This window comes from Mustela nivalis (genome assembly GCF_964662115.1).
Source record: "Mustela nivalis genome assembly, chromosome: 7".
Classification (NCBI taxonomy): domain Eukaryota; kingdom Metazoa; phylum Chordata; class Mammalia; order Carnivora; family Mustelidae; genus Mustela; species Mustela nivalis.
In genome coordinates, this window is record NC_139026.1 from 133,995,916 (window position 1) to 134,021,261 (window position 25,346).

Here is a 25,346-nt window from a genome sequence, read left to right on the forward strand (position 1 = left end):
CCTATGCCTGGGAGCTGAAGACTACTGGAGTGTTCCTCACTACTCAGCAAGTCGTGAAGGACCAAAGGAGAAGAAAAGGATATGTTGGCTTAGTCACAAACCTTTCCCTGTCTAATGGGATTTTCCTGACGATTCAGAGCTCGTTTTTGCATCCTTCCTCTCAAGATGCATCTGTCCTTCTGCCTGGGTGGCACAAAGAAGTCTGCTCTAACGATCCAGAATCTTCTTCATGTCTCTCAGGGCTCCTGGATCTTTAGACAGAGAATAATTGGAGTGAGGAGGCAAAATGAGGAGTGGCAAGGTAGAGCTGGAAGGTTCTTGAATAACTGCGCTATGTGACGTGCTTTCTTTGTGTTCATCTTCCCCTTTTTCTCCTGCCTCCTTTCTCCCCAGCCTCTCTCACAAGAACAACTGGGGCAATGCTTCTCTGCTGGGGCTCTTGTACCCCGTAGGGGACATTTGGCCATGAATGGAGAAGTTCTCAATTGTCACAGCTGGGCGGGGTTGGGGGAGGCAGGTAGCACTAGCAGCTTCTAATGGATAACACTCAGGGATGCTGTTAAACACCCTGCAGTGCACAGAATGCCCACCCCCCCGCCCACCCAACAAGCCCTTCTCATGCCCAAATATCATGAAGTACTGAGACTGAAAAACCATTGGATGGACTGGAATTTCCTTTAAAAGCTGGTCCCTTTCCCAGCAGCATCCTACAACCTCAGCACTTGTAGACAAGGTGTCTGCTCAAAGCAGACCTGACCTGGATTCTGCTTGCCCCATGTCTCTGGGGTTCAGAAGATGTAGAAATTGCCCTTATTCTGACTGAAGACAGAGCCAGGACCAGGCTGCCTGCTTGCTTCAGGACCCAGGGTGCACGAGGCAAAAGTCATGGCCCTATGTGAGCCATTCAGTTTGGTCCAAAGAGCTCTCCACTCCTCAGCCACCCAAAGGGAAGGGAACTCAAAGCCCAGGGTGTCCCCTATGGGAAAGGAGGAGATAGTGGCCTCACTCTGCCTCATGATGCCCCTGTCTCCATGTCATCATCTCCATTTGCATGCACAACGACCTGTCTTCATCTTATGTCGCAAAAATTCTAAACTTTCCAACAATCTTGGGGGGAAGCTCACTTTTCTTTGCTGGAGACCTTACTTATAAGATATAAATGTTATGGCGTGACATCCTTGACAATCTTAGGACGACACAGGAAAGGCAATTCTACACAGACTTAAAATTCCCTTCGTTTTGTGTTTTCTTATCATTATGAAATAAGATTTTGTTAGCTGTTTTAATTATATTTCTGTGATATCTTTGAGTGGGAAGAATTTCTGGGGAAATGCACAGATGAGTATGATGAAATGGGCTTGGATGTTTATCCTCATTTTATGAGAATTGTGGATTAACAGTCCACACCATTAGCTACAACAGACTTATCTTAGTGCAAGTACAAGACATTGCCTGAGTTGAAATGAAAAGAAATGTTTTCTCCATCAGGATAAAAATAAGATTTCCACAGGCCTAATGAAGAATGACCACATTCCCATGGTGTGAAGGAAGGCAACAATTTCTCAGTTTTAAAGAACCTCTTCAAAGGAGTCCCAGCAAAAGCAGAATCAATTGGCAGTTCTGTTCATTTGGGATACAAAGGGGTGGTATGTGTCCTATGGTTTGGCCCTATGATCCCTTCTCTTGACCCTCCTAGCCTGAGGATTCAGTCTGAGTTTGAGCATTCAGTTCACAGAATAACCAAAAAATATGGCCTTTCCCTGTGTCCAAGGAGGAGTCTAGGTCACTGGAAATAAAGAATAGTGCTTGCATGTAAAATGATGTTGGTAAGGACTACAAAAGGTCACTGTGTGTTGCTGTTACTTCCTTTAGGTGGCGCTATATCTAACATGTATGCCATGCTGATTGCACGCTTTAAGATGTTCCCCGAAGTCAAGGAGAAAGGAATGGCTGCTGTTCCCAGGCTCATTGCCTTCACATCAGAGCATGTACGTTGTTTGTTTCTGTTCTTTCCAAGTTTAAAGTTACAGTCTGTAAAGCCCAAGTGGATAGAGTCATATTTGGAAATGCTTTATCCCCAGTGAGTAGATACTTCTTGGGAGAGAATGAGGGGAGAGAACAGTTGAGTGGCACAATGGCGTTGAACCCCTTTCTCTTTGAAATGTAGGGAAACCCTCAAAGAGAAAGCAGGATGTTTTACTCCAAGTTTCTACACATCATTTTTCTGTAATAATGTTGTGGGGGTGGGGGAAGGAAGAGAGGAGAGGCCAGAGTGACTATGAACTCATTTGGATGACTGAGGCCATGACTACATAACTCAAATCTCCGGAGTGTCCCGCTGATAACAATCTTTCTGTATGAAAATTCTGACCAGGTGTTCTATCTTCATGGTGACTTGCACCACTTAATGCTTATCTTTGGCGGACTTAACCAGAGGATTCACCACTCTGGAGAAATGGCCTAGCGGTCCTATCTGTCATATCTGCTCTTCAAGTCAGTTCTGTCTCAGCCCATTACAGCCTCCTGCGTCCTGCTAGGCTGCTGGCCAGGCGGGGTGCTGAAAGCTGGGACTTTAGCTGAGCGCCACAGCATAGTACTTCATATTCTTTCCATGGCTTTCAAAGAGTTAAAGCCCTTCTCCCTACCTCCGAGGACACATTGAATAAAGTGGCCCACCCTGGGGACGCCTGGGTGGCTCAGTTGGTTAAGCATCTGCCTTCAGCTCAGGTCATGATCCCAGCGTCCTGGGATCGAGTCCCGCATCGGGCTCCTTGCTCGGCAGGGAGCCTGCTTCTCCCTCTGCCTCTGCCTGCCATTCTGTCTGCCTGTGCTCGCTCTCTCCCCCTCTCTCTCTGATAAATAAATAAAATCTTCAAAAAAAAAAAAAAAGTGACCCACCCTGTTCACAAGCTAGTGGCTTCCCTCTGCTAGGCCTCCAGCTTTCCTTTCTTTGCAGAGATAAAACCACACTCGAGCTCAAAGCTACGCTTTGTAGCTGTTTGAGCAACATCTTGGCTCCAAATTCTCCCACCACACAGTCCTGCAGTAAACCAGAGGCTGTTCTTGCCAGGTGTTAGAAAGCATTACATGCCGTGGAATTCCCAAGATTTTTCTTTCACAACCTCTGCCTCAGAGTAGCCTAGGGTCTGGGAAAGAGTTGACTCAGAGAAGATCAAAAAGCCCTCTGATGGTGGGGGAAATGGGAGATGGGGCGGGTATAGAGGTCTATAGGGAAATGAGAGATTCCTGGAAAGAGACATCAGTGGGGAGAGGCAGGGAGTTATAGTGGGAGTCAAGGCACATCTCCATAGAACTTTAATTTTTCTGCTTTAAGTGATGTGTGTGTGTGTGTGTGTGTGTGTGTGTGTGTGTCCATAACAAGGAAGCAAAGGGCAAGTACGAACTAGAAACCAGTGAATACAATTCACAACCATAGCAGTAGCCATTGATTCAAAGAAACTCATGATTTATGTTAACAAATTATCATCAGCATTCCGTTTTGGTCATGTTTTATCATTTTCTTGTTTTGTTCCTTTGCCCTTCCTCAACTTACAGAGGTCAAATTTAGCAGAGACATTCACAGCCTGAAATTACCTGCCTTTGCTTTCCTATTGCTACTTAAAAATTTACCACAAACTTAAAAGATTAAGCCAACATAAATTTATTATCTTATAGTTCTGGAAGTCAGAAATATATAATGGGTCAGGCAATGCTCTGTTCCTTTGGAGACAGTAGGGGAGAACCCATGTCCTTGTTTTTTCTACCTTCTAGAGGCCACCTGCCTGCCTTGGTTCATAGCCCCTTCTTCCAATTCAAAACCAGTAGCTGAACATCTTCAAATCTCTCTCTCCCGGACCTCTGCTTCTGTCACCACATCTTCTCTGGTTCTGACTCTCTTCCCTACCCCTATCCCAAAGATCTTTGTTATGATATTGGGTCCACCCACATAACCTAGGACAATCTCCCAATCCAAGAACCTTAGCTTAATCACATCTTCAAAGCCCCTTTTGCCATGTAAGGTAACATATTCTTAGGTTTCAAGGATTAGGACGTGAACATCTTTGCGGAAAGAGCGTTATTCAATCTATTAAGCCAGTATCTTACCATGAGATAATTTTCATTTTTCAGCTTCTCGGGAGAAAAAACCATGATATATTTTTCCAGTTATATTTCCTTATACTCTTGCACCTCTAAATAGTTAAATGTTACTCTATTCTCAGTCTCAAAAAGCTCAGATGATCTTATACTGAGCATCTTCTTTTGGCTTCCATGCTGTTTATATAACCCGAAATAAGTTTGGTCAACCAGAAAGCTGCCCTGTGCTCTCTAGTTTTGTGTGAATTTCTTGGCTCAGGCTTCAAGGAAATTGACTTAACCTTGCTCACAAAGCCCAGGTCATGTGGTTTGGGAATAATTCTATGCTATGCCTCCGTTTCTTGCTGCAGCAAACTAAGAGGCTAATTCTTGACTTCTAAGTGAAAGAAAGGTGATTCAACTATACAACAGCCATTCCATTCTTCCTCCTCCTTCTTGTACCTTTATCCATCCACATAATTATGAAAGAACATTTGAATTATGAACCTTTCCTAAAATACCAATTGGTTCTAACTCTATACCTATTTTTTTTTTAAAGATTTGATTTATTTGACACAGAGAGAGAGAGAGAGATCACAAGCAGGTGGAGAGACAGGCAGATGGGGAGGGGGAAGCCGGCTCCCCACGGAGCAGAAAGCCTGATGTGGGGCTCGATCTCAGGACCCTGAGATCATGACCTGAGCTGAAGGCAGAGGATTAACCCACAAAGCCACCCAGGCATCCCTCTATACCTATTTTTTGACAGATGAACTCTTTTTCTAATTTATGATATCTAATTTATGATACCTAATATCCTATAACTATTTGACTATTTCCACCACACTTCCAATATACATTAGTTCATTTGATTCTCACGACATTCTTGTAGGACAGGTGGAGCAGAAATTATTATTAGCATTTTTTTAATAAAGAGGCCGTAGGTAGAGCTGGGATTAAATAGGTTTCCTGACTCTCAGGCCAGTGAGGTCCCTGCCCCAACTACCTATGTAAAAATCAAATCAAAAGATTCAGCGACAAGATCTGATATGCCACAGCCCATCAGTTAATTTGGCATTCTATACCTTCCCAAGTAAAATTTCCACCAAGATCTTTTCTGGTAATGTGACTGTGTTGCTAAATTATTACTCTCCTCACTAAAAACAAAACAAAACAAAACAAAAAAAAGAACAAAAATAAATACTTTATTATCTCACGGGGCTGGACTGGAGGAGACATTTAGAGCTCATTTAAAGCACTGCTGTGTCTCATTGAACACTTGATCCAAACCATTCTGGACAGATGAACCCTTGAAGTAGCTTTGCCCATGAAGATTTGGGTTAAGAGGTAACATGATCTCTATATCTAGGTCCTTCTGGTTCTAGACCTCAGGGCCATTCCATTCCATTCATTACTTAGTGTAATTCCTTCCAGCTTCAAGCCTGCCATACATTCCCTTAGTCTTTCTGAGTTTTACAATTACCTTGACTCCACCAGCCCCCAAAATAGATCTTCACAAGCTGAAAAAGATGATCAAGTCATGTAATGCCTTTTCTCCAGGCCAGACAATTTCCATCTTTGCATGGCAGTTTCATTCCTGAGTCCCTTGACCTGCAGGGAGAAACAGTGGTGGGAAAGCTGCTTTGGGATCCAGTGGAGAGAAGGAAGACCAAAGGCTATGGCAGATGCTGCTTCAAGTATTGTCTCTCTCAAAGCTCTCTGAGAGTTTCCAAGGCCCAATACTTTTGAGAATCAAATGAGAGTCTCTTATAAAACAACTCACCTCAGCTCCTAGGATGTAGGAAACACTACATAAATATTAAGTAAAATTTTTTAAAACCCCACAACCTTATGAGGAACCCAAATCCCAGAGGTGGGAGATGCTTTGCCCAGGGTTTTTAGCCAGTCAGTGGCAGAGTCAGCCCTTGAGCCTGTTCCCTGACAATCCCAACACTGTTCTTTCAACTACTGGGCTGGGTGACCTCTACACCACTCTAGCTGGCTGCTCTAAATTCACTTGTAGCATCCTTGCTAAAACCTTATTTTCCACATGTTGGTTATTCTAGTGCTAATTTAATTTCCTGATCTATTGAGCCAGGTCAAGTTACTGGCCTTTCTTCTAGTCTGAGCACTGAGTTGTGTATAGAGCCATAGGGATGGAAATGACATTGAGAAACATCACACACTGAGGAAGGGAAGGGTCATCTTTTGTATACTAAATGGCCCTCACTGTCTCTGTTGTACCCCAAAAGCTACCCATCCCTTTTCTGGACACCAACTCAGACAAGAAGTTTCCCTTTGTTGATAAGGAGGTCAAGCTATTACATTTTTCTATTTGTTCAACTCCAACTGTTTTCTAGAAATTTTGAATAGGACTAAATTAAATAAATAGTATTGCCATGAAGAACATTAGAAGTAGTAAATATTATCACTGAGTTGAAACAAGAGATAGCATTTAAGCTCTGAGTAAAGAGTTTTAAGACGATTTTCCTCCCTAATGTGGAATCACAAAAAGTGAGAATTGGAAAGATCTTAAAGATTGTCTGATTCCATACTCATTCTTTGCTGGAATCTCATCCTTGTTACCAAATCTTCAGTAATAGAGGATCTTGGCAAAAATTAATCTGATGAGATTAGAGTCCCTTCTTGAAACTGGGTTTAGAGGGAAGTTAAGACTCTGGATGAGTAATTTGCATCTCAGCTTGAATCCTTCGAAAGCCCAAACAAGCTTCTTTACAAATTCCTCTTATTTCTTTGTGTGCAACAAGCTCTCCCAGAAATTGTCTCAGTGAAACAGCGTATTTGCATCTAGGAAAAATGTTCTTCATAATCAGAACAGGTAGTGGGATCTTTTAGGCAAATCAGCACAACTCACTCTACTCTTCACAGCCAGTCACCGATGTTCCGCTGAGACCCCTCATGGCCTCAGCCCACTTACACAGGGAGATGATTGTAATAATTGTTTAGAAAGATGGTTTTCATATCACAACACTACGTGAGAGGGCTCCATTCCAAAAACAGATGTTTTTTATGTTTAAAAAAAAAAAGGAACTTACTGTGACCCAGGCAGCTTGGAAAGACAGCTCCCATGTAATGCTCTCCATTAGACAGAAGCTTAGTCTGACAGAACTTCAGTAAGTGAAATTGTGAGCTAAATGCAAATTACCTTCAGCCTCTGCATTCCCACCTCCTGTTCATTTCAGGGCCCTCATCACCCCTGTGTTATTTTCTCCTTCTATTCAATCCCATCAAGACCTACTCTCAGGAAAGAGCCTGAGAGTCCTGTAAGTGATGGGTAAAACCTAGGTGTGGCCTCTTGTGGCAGAAATTCCATTGCAGTAGGAGACAAAGCCACAAGGCAGGAAGGCACAGTGTGGCCATGGGGCCATGGGGTGGTGGGATGTGTTCTTTACACCTTTACTCTGTGCCAGGCATTGCTTCAGGCACCGGGCAGACAACAGTGAACAGAAGAGACCCAGTGCCTGCTCTCAAGAGGCACATAGTGTACAGTGGGGGAAGGAAAGGATGGAGGTCTGGAGGGGACAGTCACTCTTCTCAGTGCCCCTGAGACCACACTGAGTGATCACTATAACTGAATTCATGCTCAGTGCTGATTTCCACATTTGTCACCAGATATCATCCTTGGATCTCCATCCTTGGATCTCCATCCTTGGATCTCTCCTCATGTCAACTTAATCTTCGTACACACCATTCTTTTAGGACTTACTTGGGGCACAAATTCACAATGGGTGACTTTACACTGTACAACTATGAGTAATAAGTAGCAGCCTCCCAGAAATGCCTTGTACCAGATCCATATCATGTCAGTATCACACAGAGTCTCTGAGAACATGGTTTGGGGATCCCCTATCCTCCAAATCATTATAATAAGATATCAATGAAGTGATCTCACAGAGTACCAGCTTCTTTGTAAATCAGAAGGTTTAGAAAGCAGAATGCTCTTTTAAGGCCACTTGATGAATAAAAGCAAGGACAAGGACTACCAGTCTGTCTAAGGCAGAACAAGCTATCATTTTACTCAAATCCCAGGATGTATAGAGAGCAAATCAATGAATGTCTGTCTAAGCATATGGTCAAATTCAATCAATATTTGCTAATAATAAATATTTGCTAAACCAACCACCAAAGCCCTTGCCCTCATGCAACCTATGTTCTAGTAGGGGACAGATAGTAAACAAATATTTACTCTAATGTCACATGCTGACAAGAGAATAGAGCAGAAGGGGGCTGTTTGACAAGATGGTCATAAAAGGTCTCTGTGGAGAGACTATATAGTCGCAGGGACCTACATCAAATGAGAGAGGGAGCCACAATAAATATCTGAGGGAAAGGGGTGCCTGGGTGGCTCAGTGGGTTGAGCCTCTGCCTTCAGCTCAGGTCATGATCCCAGGGTCCTGGGATTGAGCCCCGCATCAGGCTCTCTGCTCAGTGGGGAGCCTGCTTCCTCCTCTCTCTCCACCTGCCTCTCTGCCTACTTGTGATCTTTGTCTGTCAAATAAATAAATAAAATCTTTAAATATATAGATATCTATATATATATATCTGAGGAAAGGATTTTCCGAGAAATGGAATAGCAAATACAAAGACTGAGAGGAACAAATTTAGTGAGCTCACTGAAGACTGGGGAGTCCAGTACCATTAGGTAGAGAGAGCAAGAGGAGGGGAGGCAGGAGACGAGGTAGTCCCCGACCTCGTAGCCAGAGACTGAGGTAGCCAGAGATTGAGGGCTATTTTAATAACCTTTGTGTCTCCAGGCTTAGCAGAGGCTTTCCCTGAAGCCCTGTGGTCCACCAGGCAGTTGAATCTGTGTCTCAGTTAAGTATCTGGTTGTGACCAACAATGGCTTGAAATAGTTACTGTGGCTTTCCAAACTGCTTATCTAAATTGCAATAGAGGAAGAGAAACCAGCATGTCAAGAGACTGAGTGGTTTGTCTCAGAGCTTTCCACCGCTTCCCTCATTCTCTCACCATCCCTAAAGACAGGACAGATTTACAGTCCCCATTACAGAAGCAAGCAGTGGACGCGCCACCCCAGTCACAGGGCTGGAAAGAATGACTTGGAGCTCCGGCCTCTGCCTCAGCCTGTGCGCTCTCATTCTCACGAATTCTTACTCTGGATAATCTCATCCTCCTCAAGCCCAGAAAGCCTGCTTACTTTTTAATGACAGTTATTTTATAACCATAAAACCCCATGGTCATTTGCACATCTTTCAAATGTCAGCTGAATCATGTAACCTGTATCTAGATTACTTATGATATTTTTTTAAAGATCGAGAAATTAATCTTCCATCAACCTCAAAGTTTTTCTTTAGTAAAAAATAAAAATTAGATGGGTTTTAACATCTGTTACCCAAATAAAAATACCAGTTAGTTCTAAATAAGCATTGGGTTCTATCAAGTCTATTATTTTTCCAAAATCAGGGTGGAGAGGATATTCATAAACTCATTCCCCAGCTAGTTTTTTTTAATTTTTTATTTTTTATAAACATATATTTTTATTTTTTTTTTATTTTTTTTTATTTTTTAAAGATTTTATTTACTTATTTGTCAGAGAGAGAGCAAGCGAGAGAGCGAGCACAGGCAGACAGAGTGGAAGGCAGAGTCAGAGGAAGAAGCAGGCTCCCTGCGGAGCAAGGAGCCCGATGTGGGACTCGATCCCAGGACGCCGGGATCATGACCTGAGCCGAAGGCAGCCGCCCAACCAACTGAGCCACTCAGGCATCCCTAAACATATATTTTTATCCCCAGGGGTACAGGTCTGTGAGTCGCCAGGTTTACACACTTCACAGCACTCACCAAAGCACATACCCTCCCCAATGTCCATAATCCCACCCCCTTCTCCCAACCTCCCTCCCCCCAGCAACCCTCAGTTTGTTGTGTGAGATTAAGAGTCACTTATGGTTTGTCTCCCTCCCAATCCCATCTTCTTTCATTTATTCTTCTCGTACCCACTTAAGCCCCCATGTTGCAACACCACTTCCTCATATCAGGGAGATCATATGATAGTTGTCTTTCTCCACTTGACTTATTTCGCTAAGCATGATACGCTCTAGTTCCATCCATGTTGTCGCAAATGGCAAGATTTCGTTTCTTTTGATGGCTGCATAGTATTCCATTGTGTATATATACCACATCTTCTTGATCCATTCATCTGTTGATGGACATCTAGGTTCTTTCCATAGTTTGGCTATTGTGGACGTTGCTGCTATAAACATTCGGGTGCACGTGCCCCTTCGGATCACTAGGTTTGTATCTTTAGGGTAAATACCCAGTAGTACAATTGCCCCAGCTGTTTTTTTTTAAGATTTTATTTATTTATTTGACGCAGAGAGAGAGAGAGAAAGAGAGAGAACACAAGCAGGGGGAGTGGGAGAGGGAGAAGGAGAGAGAGAGCCCGATGCAGGGCTCGATCCCAGGACCCTGGGATCATGACCTGAGCTGAAGGCAGAGGCTTAACCCACTGAGCCACCCAGGCGCACCCCTGTACCCCCAGCCATTCTAGTGATGAATGACTGATCATTACCAGGGCCTTGATGATTTGGGGACACATCTGACTCCCTATGGCTTTCAATTTTTGTTCATAGCTTTACTTTCCGAAGCCACCCTGAGCCATCAATCGCTTTTCTCTCACCTCAACACCACATGTCCCTATTGCCCTCTGCTCCGGAGCAGGCGTCCTCGGAGCTCTCTCCAGATGCCGGTTTCCGGGCTCTTCAGCTTCCAGCCCTGCTGCTCTGCTATGGTTCATCAACAAGTAGTTCCATTAAACGTGGTGCCAAGGATTAAAAATGATTTCCCTTGTGCTGTCTCACCAGCACAGAGACGTGCTATTGAAGCACTGTTTCTTCCTCATTAGGTAGTGTCTTTTTTATTTCTACCCCACCCACCTCTGGCTCCTTGCTGGCCATGGTCCTTGCTATTTGTGGATAACATCTAGTGATTTCCCTGCTCCCTTTCCCGAAAATGTAAACAGGCTCAGTTTTCAGTCCCTGATCTTCTATTTTCATGCCTCATATCACCTTTGTTCCCCATCTCGAAGCTTTCTCTTTGGGCCTGTGTTTTTCTTTAAGTGTGTGGCATTTGCTCCAGTGATCAATTATCCTAGGTAATTGCTCCTCATTTGAGCATCCCTATTCTTTCTCATTAAAGACCAGACAAGACTACTGCCTCTCATTGACCAGGTGCACCAGATCTCTTACTTGGCCTCGATTTGCCGTTTGGCAGTTTAGGACTGAAACAGAGACAGAAGTAAAACCAAGGAATCACTGAAGTAGTAATTAGTTAAGGTTTATTGTGCACACACCCAAAAAAGGCAGTTTGCAAACTGGGAGCCCTGAAACCAAAACATAAGCTTGAGACTCAGAGAATTTTGTTATAAAGCAGCTTAGGGAGCTCGGAGGGAGGCACGGTTAATTCTTCCCAGGGATTGGTAACAACATTAGAATTTTCTTCAACGAAAGTGAATTGGTTAGTGGTTACCTCCTATCAATTTAGGGAAAGAACTTAAGTTTCAGTTATGATGTTCAGAGGCATAAGCTCGATGTGACCCAGGTTGTTAGCCTCATTTGTCATGCAAAATAAGCTGAATTAAGCTTTGCTTGTATGACTAAACTGGCTTTTGTCTGATTTAGGAAATTTTCAAGTCTGGTCTCTGTGTGCATTTGATTTGAGCAGTGCTTTCAAGCTCATTCACTGAGGGGCCTTGTGCTTGCTCAGTGGACAGCTGGCTCCTCTGTTCTGTGCCCTCCCTGCAGTGACACACTGATGTCCCCCCCACCCCCGCGCCGCCAGCTCATTCTTCATCCCAGGGATCTGCTAACCATGCAAGAGGGAACACTTCTGTTTGTTGTCTGTTGTTATCATTCACTGTTACAAACCGAGTTAAGCTTTCTCTCCTAGTTTCCAGGTATCTCAGGAAGGATGGTCTACTTTGTCTTTCTGAGTTTGTAAAATGAGCTAATGGCCCCTTCTCACCACGTCTCAGCTACACTGGGCCCTTTAAACTCCCCTAGGCGGTGCCTCGTGTCTTGGTTCACGTTATTGGCCACTGTTAGAAATGGGATTTCTTCTTGCTTATCAGACACATCCTCTAAAAATACAGTGCCTGGGCTGCGTATTTAAGAATTCAGATGAGTCAAAAGTGGGCATTCAGGGAGAGGACACTCTGGACCGCTAACTTAAAATTCCAGTCAGCAACCCTTTGGAGATGTAAATTGAGGAAGCAGCCCTCCTTTTGGACAGCTTAATGATCTGTAGTTAATAGTAAGAGGCTGCTGGGCAGATGCCATACAGCTGGGCTTACGTTAGCCTCTCTCAGCTCTCCAAATTACCCCATGATTACAGCCATTGAGATTCAGCATCCTACCCGGGATTCTGTACCCAAAAGCACAAAGATCTGGCGGTGGCTTATCAGTGTGGCCTTTCTCTGCACACCATCCTGCCCAAGCCAGGGACTGGTGCTTTCTCCCTGGTCCTCCTTCAGGCTGAGCCATTGCCTGCACCGGCATTAGCTCCCCAACAAGTCTGGGATGAAGAGAGTGCTTACTTGAGTGCCCCCAGTTTTGCTAAACTTGACAGAGACTGTGTGACATCTCTTGGTAGGAAAATATAAGCCTGGAAACCGTACAGTACCTAGTTCCTGGGGGCAGTTGGCTTGTTTTTATGTCTTATATGTAAAAATGCCTTGGGTTACTGTGTGTTAGGATGGCAGGTCCATTTAAAAGTCCCAGGGTCTTGTTATCTTCACCCAGAAACTCAGGTGAGTTCAACAACCACCACCACAAAACCACCCATTCAAAAATGGGCAAAAGACTCATAGAGACATTTTTTTTTTTTAAGATTTTATTTATTTATTTGACAGACAGAGATCACAAGTAGGCAGAGAGGCAGACAGAGAGAGAGGGGAAGAAGGCTCCCCGCTGAGCAGAGAGCCTGATGGGGGGTTCGAGCCTAGGACCCTGAGATCATGACCTGAGCCAGAGGCAGAGGCTTAACCCACTGAGCCACCCAGGTGCCCCTCATAGGGACAATTCTTTAAAGATGATGTTCAAAGGGCCAATGAGCCAATAAAAAGATACTCAACTAATCATTAGGGAAATACAAATCGAAACCATAATGAGGTATCGCCCCACCCCCATTTGAATGATTAGTATCAAAAACCAGAAAATAACAATTCTTGACGAGGTTGTGGAGAAATTGGAATCATTGAGCCCTGCTGGTGGGGACACAAAAAGGCGCAGCTGCTGTGGGAAATAAGACGGCAATTCGTCAAAAATAGAATGACCGGGGCTCCTGGGTGGCTCAATAGGTTAAAGCCTCTGCCTTCAGCTCTGGTTATGATTTCAGGGTCCTGGGATCGAGCCCCACATCGGGCTCTCTGCTCAGCAGGGAGCCTGCTTCCCGGTCTCTCTCTCTGCCTGCCTCTCTTCCTGCTTGTGATCTCTGTCTGTCAAATAAGTAAAATCTTTAAAAAAAAAAAAATAGAATGACCGTATGACCCAGCAATTCCATTTCTGGGGAGATATATATATCTCTCTCTAAAAGAATGGAAAGCAGGTCTCAAAGAGATGTTTGTACACCCTCGTTCATAGCACCGTTATCCCTCATGGCCAAAAGGTGGAAGCCACCCCAGTACCCACTGATGGATAAGTGGAACTGTGGGTACACCTACAATGAATAGGATTCAGCCCTAAAAAGGAAGGGAACTCTGACACATTCTACAACAGGAATGAACCTCAGAGCCACTGCGCTGAGTGAAATAAGCCAGTCACAAAACAACAAATCCTACACGGTTCCACGTACATGAGGCACTTAATGAAGTCAAATTCATAGAAACAGGAAGTAGAATGGTGGTTGCGGGGGGTTGAGGGAAGGAGGCATGAAGAGTTATCCTTCAATGGATACAGAATTTCCCTGTGACAAGATGAAAAGAATGCCAGAGGTGGACGGTGGTGCGGGTTGCACAGCCACGTAAATGTCTTTAAGGCCATGAAACTGTACACTTAAAAATGGTTAAGGTGGCAAATCCTGTGTTCTGTAGATTTTACCACAGTTTTACCACAGTTTAAAAAAAAAAATAAAAAGGCTCAGCGGAAGGATGCCATCTTCTCTCAGCAATCCAGGCTGTTGAGGGAGATTAGAAATAAAAGGAGGAAAAAGACCAGCTGAGGTCTTTTTTGAATTTATGTGCAACTAATTACAAAAATTTTTTTTTTTAACAGAGTCATTTTTCTCTCAAGAAGGGAGCTGCAGCTTTGGGGATCGGAACCGACAGCGTGATTCTGATTAAATGCGATGAGAGGTGAGTACGCATCTGTAGCCTCCCTGGTTGGCAGTTTGCGACTCCACACGTGTCTCTCTTAGTCCAAACGCAGGCGCTGACTGTGGGGTGGGGGGCAAACCTGCCTCCCTCCCGGCTTGCTGTTCGCTGTTTCTTTTTCATGTGGGCTCTTGCTTGGAGCCCTGGGGTGTCGTTCTTCAGTGCCGTGGAGCCTTCCATGGCCCTTGACTGAATTGGAAGCTTTGTTAAATCAGTCACAATCTCCTGCACCACGAAGGTGTGTTGGTGGCGGGGGGGGGGGTGGATTTCGTCACCTGGGCCCTTAAGCAACAACCAGTGGTTTGAGCATCGATTTATGGAAGTGTCATCATTCCAGGCGCCGTGGATGGTGTGAGATGGATGGACCCATTACAGGAGTGGGGACAGTTTAGTGAGCAGGAAGTAAATGATGCCCCCAGAAACTCGTCCACTTCGAGCCGGAACCAAAGAGCTCTCCTAGGGAAAATCCCTGCCTTACTGGGTGCCCAAACCTCATAGGTAGTCTGGAAATAGGTGTAGGATTAAAAAGCATTTCTAGCATATCCATGTAAATCTTCACTAGAACTGATAAAGAATTAATGTGATCTCTAAAAAATTGGTAAGCAATTTCACCAAATTAAAAGGAAGCTACTCAGTTAGCCATCTATTTTTTATATGTATTTATTAGGCAGATTTTATGTTTGCCCACCATGTCTGCAGGCTCCAGAAAAGCATAAGGCATCATCCTGTTTCCCTGACAGTCTGTGATCAAAGGGAGATGAGGTGTCATTAGGGCACAGTTACAGGGTTGAATCCTGTGGCACAGAACACCTCTTGTGTAGATTGCTAGGAAGGCTCTAGATTGTGTAGATTGCTTGGAAGGCTCTGCGCAGCAAGCAAGACTTGTGTTTTCAAAGGGTTTTTTTTTTTTCTTTTTTACGATTATTTATTTATTTATTTATTTGACACAGAGAGAGATCACAAGTAGGGAAAGAGCCAGGCCGGGCGGCGGGGAAGCAGGCTCCCCGCTGAGCAGAGAGCCTGATGTGGGGCTCGATCCCAGGACCCTGGGATCATGACCTGAGCCAAAGGCAGAGGCTTTAACCCACTGAGCCACCCAGGCACCCCCAAAGGGTTCTCATAGCGAGGGATGAACTGAGTTGATGGAGGGGAAGTATGGGTGCCATTACCGAGGGCTGAACCCCACAAGCAAAGCCCCAGAAGTAGGACCGAGCATGTGGGACTCCAGCGAGGAAAGCGGTGTGATCAGGGGTGTCCAGGAAGAATAGCCATGGCAAGCCTGGTGGGCCATGTGGGATTTTGAAGCCTCGACAAAACACATGGTTAAGGACGCATCTCTCTCCGGGAGGGAAAATTACAAGGGATTGCCACTTTCTCGTCCACGCCTTTACGTCTTGCCTGATCTGATTTGGTTGTTCGCAATGAACACGTGCTACTTTCACAATCAGAAAGAAAGAGGGATGTTTTATTTTTCCTTGTTGCGGTAGGAGGACGCTAAACTTAGCACTTGAGTTTGATGGATCAGTAATCAAGGTCACCTGAAAGCATTTTTTTTTTTTTTATCCGAGAAGGGCATGATGGAAACCATCCTTCAGGAAGCAAGGCAAAGAGAGACCTGGGTCAGCGAGGCTGACTGTGAGGCTTTAGCTTTAAGACAGATGGGAGATTAGAAGAACTGGAGCAAGGTAGGGATATTTTGAAGAAGGAACTGCTTGTGGATTTTTTTTGAATATTTTATTTATTTATTTGGCAAAGAGAGACACAGTGTGAGAAAGGGAAGAGAAGCAGTGGGAGAGGGAGAGGAAGGCTCCCCACTGAGCAGGGAGCCTTATGTGGGACTCAGATCCCAGGACCCTGGTATCCTGACCTGAGCCATCCCTAAGCCGAAGGTAGATTCTTAACCCCTAAGCCACCCAGGCGCCCTGGAACTGGTTAGTTTTTAAGACTTTTCAAGACTTTTTAAGATTTTTTAAGACCAGTACTCTCAGATACTTAAGAACTGAGATTCAAGAAGAAAACTGTCACGGCCACAAAAATTGTTAACAGGGAATAAAGGTTTAGATGACTTTAATATTACTCTTAATCTGTAGCCAACTCTTATATGGAGCCTAGAGTTCTGGGAAGGATGGTCTAGACAGGCCCTGTTAGCTGATCTCCTCCATCTTCTAATCTAGTCTGGTTAGCAGGTGTTCTTGACTTTGTGCTCCTGTGAGAATCAGGTTGTAACAATGCAAGCGGGCTTGGGATGGGCCCACCAAACCAGCCAGCCAGGCAATCCTGGGAACCAGAGGCCGGCCTGAGGACCTCTCATGGTCTGAGGGCAGAAGCGTGCTCCAAAGAGAAGTGCAGGCCTGAAAGAAGGAAAGGCAAGAAGAAAAAGCAAAAAAGTTGCAGGAACAGGGAGCCCAGAGGAGGATGCCAGGAACAGATGCCAAAAGATGTCTGTTGCTCACCAACAGCAGAGAAAGGAGCAGAAAGCAGAGCATACTGGGAAACCAGTGGGGTCTAAAATAAGTGGCTAGCCATGCCACCTGAAATTTTTAGGTCAAAAAATTTTATGTCAACAGTTCTGGAAGCCAGTAAAAACACTAAAACACAATGTTAAAACAATGACTGTGTTTTTTTTGTTTTTTGTTTTTGTTTTTGTTTTTCAGAAAATACCTCACTTCCCCCTGCAAATCCTCCCCACCCCTTGCCCAGGCCTGCCCCATACATTCGTTGGGAGGGGACACAGGGAAGGGACTACCAGGTACCTAGGGCTATGGGGGCTTTTCCCCCTTCTGGTCATGAGCCTTGTAGGATGGGGAAGGGAGGAGAGAACAATACAGGAGGAAGAAGAAAGAGCAAAATGAATAAGAAATAAAAGAAGGGAGAAATAAGGCCCAGGAAGGGGGGAAAAAAATTGCAATGGAAGTACAAAGTGAAGCAAGGAGGAAGGAAGAACGGTTGAAAACCTGGGGGTCAGGGGCACTAACACCCCCACCCCTTGCAGTCAGAAATTCACATAAACCTTTGACTCCTCCAAAACTAAACTACTAAGAGCCTACTGTCAACCAGAAGCCTTCCTGATAACATAACCAGTCAATTAACACATATTTTGTATGTTATGTATATTACATACTATATTCTTACAATCAAGTAAGCTAGAGAACAGAAAATGTTATTAACAAAGTCATAAAGAAAATATATTTACTGTATTGTGTTGTATTTATCAAAAAGTAGCCATGTGTTTGGGGTGGGGGCTCCGTTGGTGAAGTAGGTGACTCTTGATCTCAAGGCTGTGAGTTCAAGCCCCACAGGGTGGTTACTCAAAAATTTAAAAATCTTAAAAAAATAGTATCTGTGTGTAAATGGACCTGCACAGTTCAGACCTGGGGACAAGAAGCACATGAGAGGTTTTAAAGAGGAATAATGATCATTTTTACCATCTGAACAGCAATACATGCCTTTAAAAAATATAAAATAACAGGGAAAAATTGTTATTCCACCATCCAAAGAGAATCAGTAGCACCAGACGGTATCTAAATCTTGAAACTCCTTTTCCAAGCATAGAGGTTTGGGTATTTTTCTTTTCCTATTTTAATTTACATATTTGTGATCATGTTTCTTTTTCTAACTAGACATGATAAGTATTTTCCCACGTTATTGCAAACACACTCTACTACAAAACCTATGAGAAAGCATGATAATGCTTTGCAGCGCAGTTTCCAGACTCTTTGGACCCCGCCCCCTTCCTGTGTCAGCTCCAGTGCTAACTTGGGTAAATCCCTCTGTGCACCTCATATTTTCTTATCTGAAAAAAGGAAAAAGTAAGGGCCTTGTTTCATAGGGTTGTTACAAAGATTAAATGTGTTCACAAGTGTAAAATAATAAAAATGATATGAGGTAGTAGAAAGCAAACACAAAGTATTACTCCCCACCATTCATTTCCCTGTTTCTGGTGTTGCTGTTATAAATAATCCTTCTATCCTTCATTGAACATGTGTGCCCAGGCTTCTCCATTTAGGATTATTTCTTAGTATGATTACTAACTTAAATTATATGAGTATTCTTAAGGAAAGTGATACATCAGGCCATATTGGCTTTCAAAATGTTTCACCAGTTTATTCTTCCAGCAGTATTGTATGAAAGCATGTTGGGGGAAAATTAAAGCTGAATTGGTAGCTACATGTAGTCTTTAATTCTGTGTTGATAATTCACATCATCTCTCTAGAATGGGTTTAAGACTGAGAGTCTGGCCCAATAGATCAAGTGAAATTGAAGTGTTTTGGGTCAGGGGCCAAGGAGCAGACTTTGGATAGTCATCTGTAGCCACCATTCCAGTCAGAATCAGTTAAAGCATGCTTGGCAGCCATTTTGTTTTTATTAATCATGTCCTTGTGAAAGCTGGATGTGTGGGTCAGAAAATCCCTTGAGGCCGACAAAGGGCATACCTGCCTTCTCATTTCTCCTAATGTACTTAGCAAAGTTCATCCAGGTTTTATAAACATAAACCTGGACCTGCTCTCAAGAACATTCATTTCTTTTTTTTTTTAATTAACATATAATATATTAGCCCAAAGGGTACAGGTCTGTGAATCGCCAGATTTACACTTCACAGCACTCACCATAGCACATACCCTCCCCCATGTCCATAACCCAACCACCCTCTCCATACCCCCCTCCTCCCAGCAACCCTCAATTTGTTTTGTGAGATTAAGAGTCTCTTATGGTTTGTCTCCCTTCCAATCCCAACCTGTTTCATTTATTCCTTTCCTTCCCCCAAACCCCCCACATTGCCTCTCAACTTCCTCATATCAGGGAGATCATATGATCATTGCCTTTCTCTGCTTGACTTATTTTGCTAAGCATAATACCCTCTAGTTCCATCTATGTCGTCACAAATGGCAAGATTTCATTTCTTTTGATGGCTGCATAGTATTCCCTTGTATATATATACCACATCTTCTTTATCCATTCGTCTGTTGATGGACATCTAGGTTCTTTCCATAGGTTGGCTATTGTGGGCATTGCTGCTATAAACATTCGAGTGCATGTGCCCCTTTGGATCACTACATTTGTACCTTTAGGATAGATACCCAGTAGTGCGATTGCTGGGTCGTAGGGTAGCTCTATTTTCAACTTTTTGAGGAACCTCAATGATGTTTTCCAGAGTGGTTGCACCAGCTTGCATTCCTACCAACAGTGTAGGAGGGTTCCCCTTTCTTTGCATTGTCACCAGCATCTGTCATTCCTTGACTTGTTAATTTTAGCCATTCAGACTGGTGTGAGGTGGTATCTCATTGTCATTTTGATTTGTGTTTCCCTGATGGTGAGTGATGTGGGGCACTTTTTCATGTGTCTGTTGGCCATCTGGATGTCTTCTTTGCAGAAATGTCTGTTCATGTCCTCTGCTCATTTCTCGACTGGATTATTTGTTCTTTGGGTGTTGAGTTAGATAAGTTCTTTATATATTTTGGATACTAGCCCTTTATCAGATATGTTGTTTGCAAATATCTTCTCCCATTATGTCAGTTGAAAGATATTCGTTTCTTAGTAACTCTTTCTGACTCTGCCTATTAGTCTGTCTGGGTGATAGGTTTTATCTATCTATAACCTATTTTATTTATCTATAAACCTATCTATAAACTATAAACCATTAGTCTGGGTGATAGGTTTTATTTTTTTCTACAGACAGTTGACATAGTAGGAAGCTCACAATGAAGGAAAATGTCCTAGTGAAGAAGTATAGTCCTCTAGTTCAATATCACATATGGAAGAAAATACTGCAAGGTACTATCTCTTAATTAGTCATTACAGGGGTTCAGTTTGATAAACCATTCAAAGTGAAACATGATACTCAGTTAAAGAAAGAAAAATGTATAATAAATCTCCATGTGTTTGGAAAAGGTTCTTTCAAAGTTGAAAATCAAGAGGCATACTAAATTTATTATTACTCTAATAAATAAAATAAGACAATGGAAAATCTCATTGCACCATGGCTTACATATGAATGTGAAGTATCATAACTAAAGAGAATACCCTGTTTTTGTGAAAGTTAATTATTAAATTCAGAAGAGGATAATGTGCTAAATGAATCTTCAAGTTCATAAGTTCTAGTGTAAAAGTTTTTTTTTTCTTTAGAAGCAAAAAGTTGAATCTTTACAATAATGGGATTAATGAATTTTTATTCAGGTATCACTGGGTCTATGGGCACCTGGGTGGCTCAGTTGTTAAGCATCTGGTTTCAGCTCAGGTCATGATCCCGGGGTCCCGGGATCGAGCCCTACATCAGGCTCCTCTGCTCTGTGGAAATCCTGCTTCTCCCTCTCCCACTCCCCCTGCTTGTGTTCCCTCTCTTGCTGTCTTGCTTTGTCAAATAAATAAATAAAATCTTTGAAAAAAAAATTTTTTTAAGTATCATCGGGTCTAATAGTTGCAAATTTTGAATTAGTGGAATCCAAGTTAATGCTGCATTGATGGTGTCTAAGGATAGAAGTGTGAGTTAATACATAGGGAAAATAAATATTTGTGGAAGACGCTGAGTGATATTTCAGAATTGGATAGGGCCACTAAGCAAAAAGATGTTTCCTAAAGGTTCAGACAGAGGAGAGAGAAAACTTCTAGGAATGATAATTTGTAAGAATATGGAGTTCCCATATGATGCAAGTGGGAGCCCTCTGAGTGATACACAGTGAACACAGTGGTGAACAAGGTGGGCATGGTCACAGATGCTGCAAAACTTAGTCCAGTGTGCAGAGGCAGACTTTGAAACGAGTGGTAACACCTGAGAAAGGTATGTGTTGTGAGAGGCAGAGTACAGGCTGCTATTGATACATATCTAATTCTACATCCAGAGGGAGCATGATGGGAATTAGCTAGATAATAAGGACAGAATGTTCCAGGCAGAGGTCATGGCACATTCTAAGCCATGGATGTGAGGGATTATTGGCTTACCCAAAGGACTGAAAAGAAGTTCTTGCGGGAAGTGGTCAGAATGACCTTGTCATGAAGGACATTATGAACCATACTAAGCTGTTTGAACTGTAGATTTGAAGACGTGAGCTGCCCCTGAAAAGTTCTGGAGCAGCAAAGTGACATCATATTTTGGCATTAGAAATATCATTTTAAACACCTGTTTTGGCATTAGAGAGATCATCTTAAATGCAGAGTGAAGTATAGGTTGGAGGCTGGAAGTTGGTGGCTGTGGTAGTAATATAAGTAGATGCTGAATGATGGGCTGCCCTGATGTAGAGGTGTGCTGGAATTTCTAGGAATTATTGACGGATCGGTGTGCAGGTTGAGAGAAGAGTCAAGGATGAATGCCAGGCTTGCTGTTCTCTGAGACAGGGAACCCTGGCCAAAGTGAAGAGTTCAGATTTGAAGATGTTGCGTTTGAAGAACTTATGAGGCATCCAAATGAGGGTGTCACATAGGCCTTGGGCTCTGAAGTTACGCCCTGGAAGCCAGATAGAGTGGGCCTACTACAGAACTCTAGGAAGCATCCACATTGCAGGGACAGACTGAGTCAGAGGAGCCCTCAGTGGGGACTGAGGAGGAATAGCCAGAGTCCTTGGAGGAGGATGAGGAACCGGGGCATGAGGGCTTGAGAATCTTTCTAGAAGAAGCAGTTCATGGCATCAAATACTACCAACAGACGAAATAAGGATCAACAACTGCCCATAGCTTTACTTATCAGGAGGTGGCTGGTGAGTTGGTAAAAGTAGCTTCAGTAGAGGGGTGAAGGCAGAAGGCAGTTTGCAGCTGGTGAAGGGTGGGCAGGAGTTGGGGGGAGCGGTGTGCGGGAAGGGCAGATACAGACCCTTTCTCTAAAGATGGAGCCCTGATGGGAACTGGGGAGGATAGAAGTTGGAGGGGTATTGAATTCAGGATGGTTTTTGGTTTCGTTGTTTTAAGGAGGGTGCTTAAAGGCATATTTAACTGTGAGACGGAGAACCTGCTAGACAGGAAATATGAATTATATGAAAAGAAGGAATAAAATACATAGCAGAAGTTTAATTTCTCTTGGGAGTTCCTTATTGCTTTTGATAAATTTGTGTAGAATCTTTCTCTGAAGAGCTCACAAGAATTGTGCAGTTGTCTTACATTATACAGCTGGAAGAAACCAAGGGGAGAAAGCAGGAGTGGTTCTGGAAGGTCTGGGGAGAGGTTAGGGACCTATGAGTGAGGGAGGGGCAAAGCCCTGGGCTTACACCAGACTGAAGCTGTGAGTGGATTTCAATTCAGAAACCCTCAGGGTTGGAAAGGTTCTTAGACATTAACACATCCCACCTTTTTTTTTTTTCAATTTCTATTTTTTCCCATTTTGTATATATATATATATATATATATATGTGTGTGTGTATACATATGAATATATGTATGTGTATGTATATATATATATATATATACACACACACACACCACATTTTCCTTATCCATTTGTCTATTAATGGCCATTTAGGCTGCTTCCATATCTTGGCTATTGTAAATAATGCCACAATAAACACAGGGGTGCATGTATCTTTTCAAATTAGTGTTTCTATTTTCTTTGGGTAAATACCTAGTAGTGGAATTATTGGATCATGTGGTATTTCTCTTTTTAATTGTTGGAGGAACCTCCATACTGTTTCTCACAATGACCACCCCAGTTTGCATTCCCACCAACAGTGAATGAGGGTTCCTTTCTCACCAATCATCACCCACACTTGTTCTCCTTGTCATTTTCATTTTAGCTTTTCTAACTGGTGTAAGGTGTAAGGTGATATCTTATTGTGGTTTTGACTTGCTTTTCCTTGATGATAGGTGATGTTGAGCAACTTTTCATGTGTCTGCTGGCCATCCATATGTCCTCCTTGAAAAAACTTCTGTTCAGATCCTCTGCTCATTTTTAATTGGGTTATTTGATTTTTTTGTATTGAATTGTATCTTTATATATTTTGGGTACCAACCCCTTATCAGATATAGCATTTGCAAATTTCTTCTCCCATTCAGTAGGTTGTCTTTTCATTTTGTTGATGGTTTCCTTTTCTGTGCAAAAGCTTTTTTATTTTGATATAGTCCCAATGGTTTATTTTGTTTTTGTTTCCTTTGCCTTAGGAGATGTATCTAGAAAAATGGTGCTGTGATCAATGTCAGAGGAATTACTGCCTCTTCTAGGATTTTTATGTTTTCAGTTCTCACATTTAGGTATTTAATCCATTTTGAGTTTTAATATACATCTTTGGAGTTCTTTTTCTCTCCAAGTGCATTATTCAGTATTATCTCTTGAATGTAATGAATATTATATTATAAATACAAATTATATGTGCATTATAGATAGCAGATTTTTCTAAACCAATTAAGAATTCCTTGCAGACATCATACTCTTTACCCCTTAAGATTTCAATGTGCAGAAAAAAAAAAAAAAGACTTCAATGTGCATTTCCTAAGAACAAGGCTATTCACTTATATAATCACAGTACAATGATCAAAATCAGATGACATTGACACAAGACTATTATTTAATCAATATACCTTATTCAGATTTCATTAATCGTCACAATAATATTCTTTAGAGCTGTGTTTTTCCCAGTCCAGGACCACACATTACACTCAGTTTTCATGTCTCTTTAGTTTCCTTTCTTCTGGAACATTTCCTCATCCTTCCTTTATCTCTCATGACATTGATATTTTTGAAGTGTGTATTTATTTTGTAGAAGATGTCTTGATTTGAGTTTGTCTCCTATTTCCTCATGGTTAGATTCAGGCAATGCATTTTAGGCAGGAATTCCAGGGAGGTGATTCTTGTCTTTCTCAGTCATACCTCCCCAACAGGATTGTCATCTTATTATTAATGTCAGCGTTGACCATTTGGTCACTCTACTACTGTAAGAAAACATCTCCCCCTCCATGTGTGTGCGATATATTTACCATCACTACAGACTCACAGGTGCTTTGAGAAATTAATTCTCTATAGCACTCTCTGCCATTCTCTTCCCATTTTCCATCTCTTACTCCTCCCTTTGGGGTTTCCTTTAAATTATCTAAATTGAATGCCTGAATGGCTCAGTTGGTTAAGGTCATGATCCCAGGGTCCTGGGATCCAGTCCCTCATTGGGCTCTCTGCTGAGCAAGAAGCCTGCTTCTCCCTCTGCCTGCCTTTCCCCTTGATTGCGCTTGCACTCTCTGACAAATAAATAGAATCTTTGAAAAAATTATCTAAATTGCTGTAAAACCTTAGAGAAAACAAATCTGAGCAAAATACATGACACCTGATTGGCAGAAGACTGGAAGAGTCACCGGCCTTCCTATATTCCACATAACACAAGATCTCTGGTAGGTATTTTGGTTAATACTTGTATACCACAAAATGAACACTTATATTTTTGTAAAAATTTTAGTTTTTTAGGTTAATCTATCTCTTAGCTTTACAAATTTCAGTCAGATAATATTTCCTTGTGCTTGTTAAATACCACACTTCATCACTCAATCGATTTAAACAATTGAAAGTATAAATAATCTGGGGTCATTATACTCTCTTATTAAATTAGCTCAATTGTGGCCAGAGTGTGAAAGCGGTTAGGGAAGCTAATTAACTCTTTCAGGTCCTTGGGGAGCTGTTGAGTGCACTGTAATAGGATAGACTTCACAGAGACCCTGAATCAATTTTTAGTGAGCAGGACTGGGGTCAGCCCTTTGAGAGTCATATTTCCTATGGGTTTAGATGAAGAGAACTCAGCAGTGTTGAGGTGTATGTGTTTCATTATGTCCTATATAAGGAAGGATTATAAAATAAGCTGACACTTTGTGTGTTTATTATGTGCCAGCTGGACTCCTAAGCATTTTGCACAATGGATCTAATTAATTCACTTATTAGAGACACAGAAGAGTATATCCCTTCACCTTTACCTGGTGCCAGCACAGTTTGTGAAGTTTCTAGGTACATAGGAGTCCCAAGCAGTGTGGTGAGTTCCCC

The 25,346-nt window shown here is 42.6% G+C and overlaps 1 protein-coding gene across 1 annotated transcript in view; it reads left to right on the forward strand.

Annotated features, from left to right (window-relative positions):
* Positions 1–25,346, forward strand: part of GAD2 (glutamate decarboxylase 2) — a 75,238-nt gene that overhangs the window by 10,806 nt on the left and 39,086 nt on the right. The window contains exons 7-8 of the mRNA XM_082740896.1: positions 1,873–1,988; positions 14,313–14,392. Of these exons, the coding sequence (XP_082597022.1) occupies positions 1,873–1,988; positions 14,313–14,392 (196 nt within the window). The remainder of the gene's footprint in view (positions 1–1,872; positions 1,989–14,312; positions 14,393–25,346) is intronic.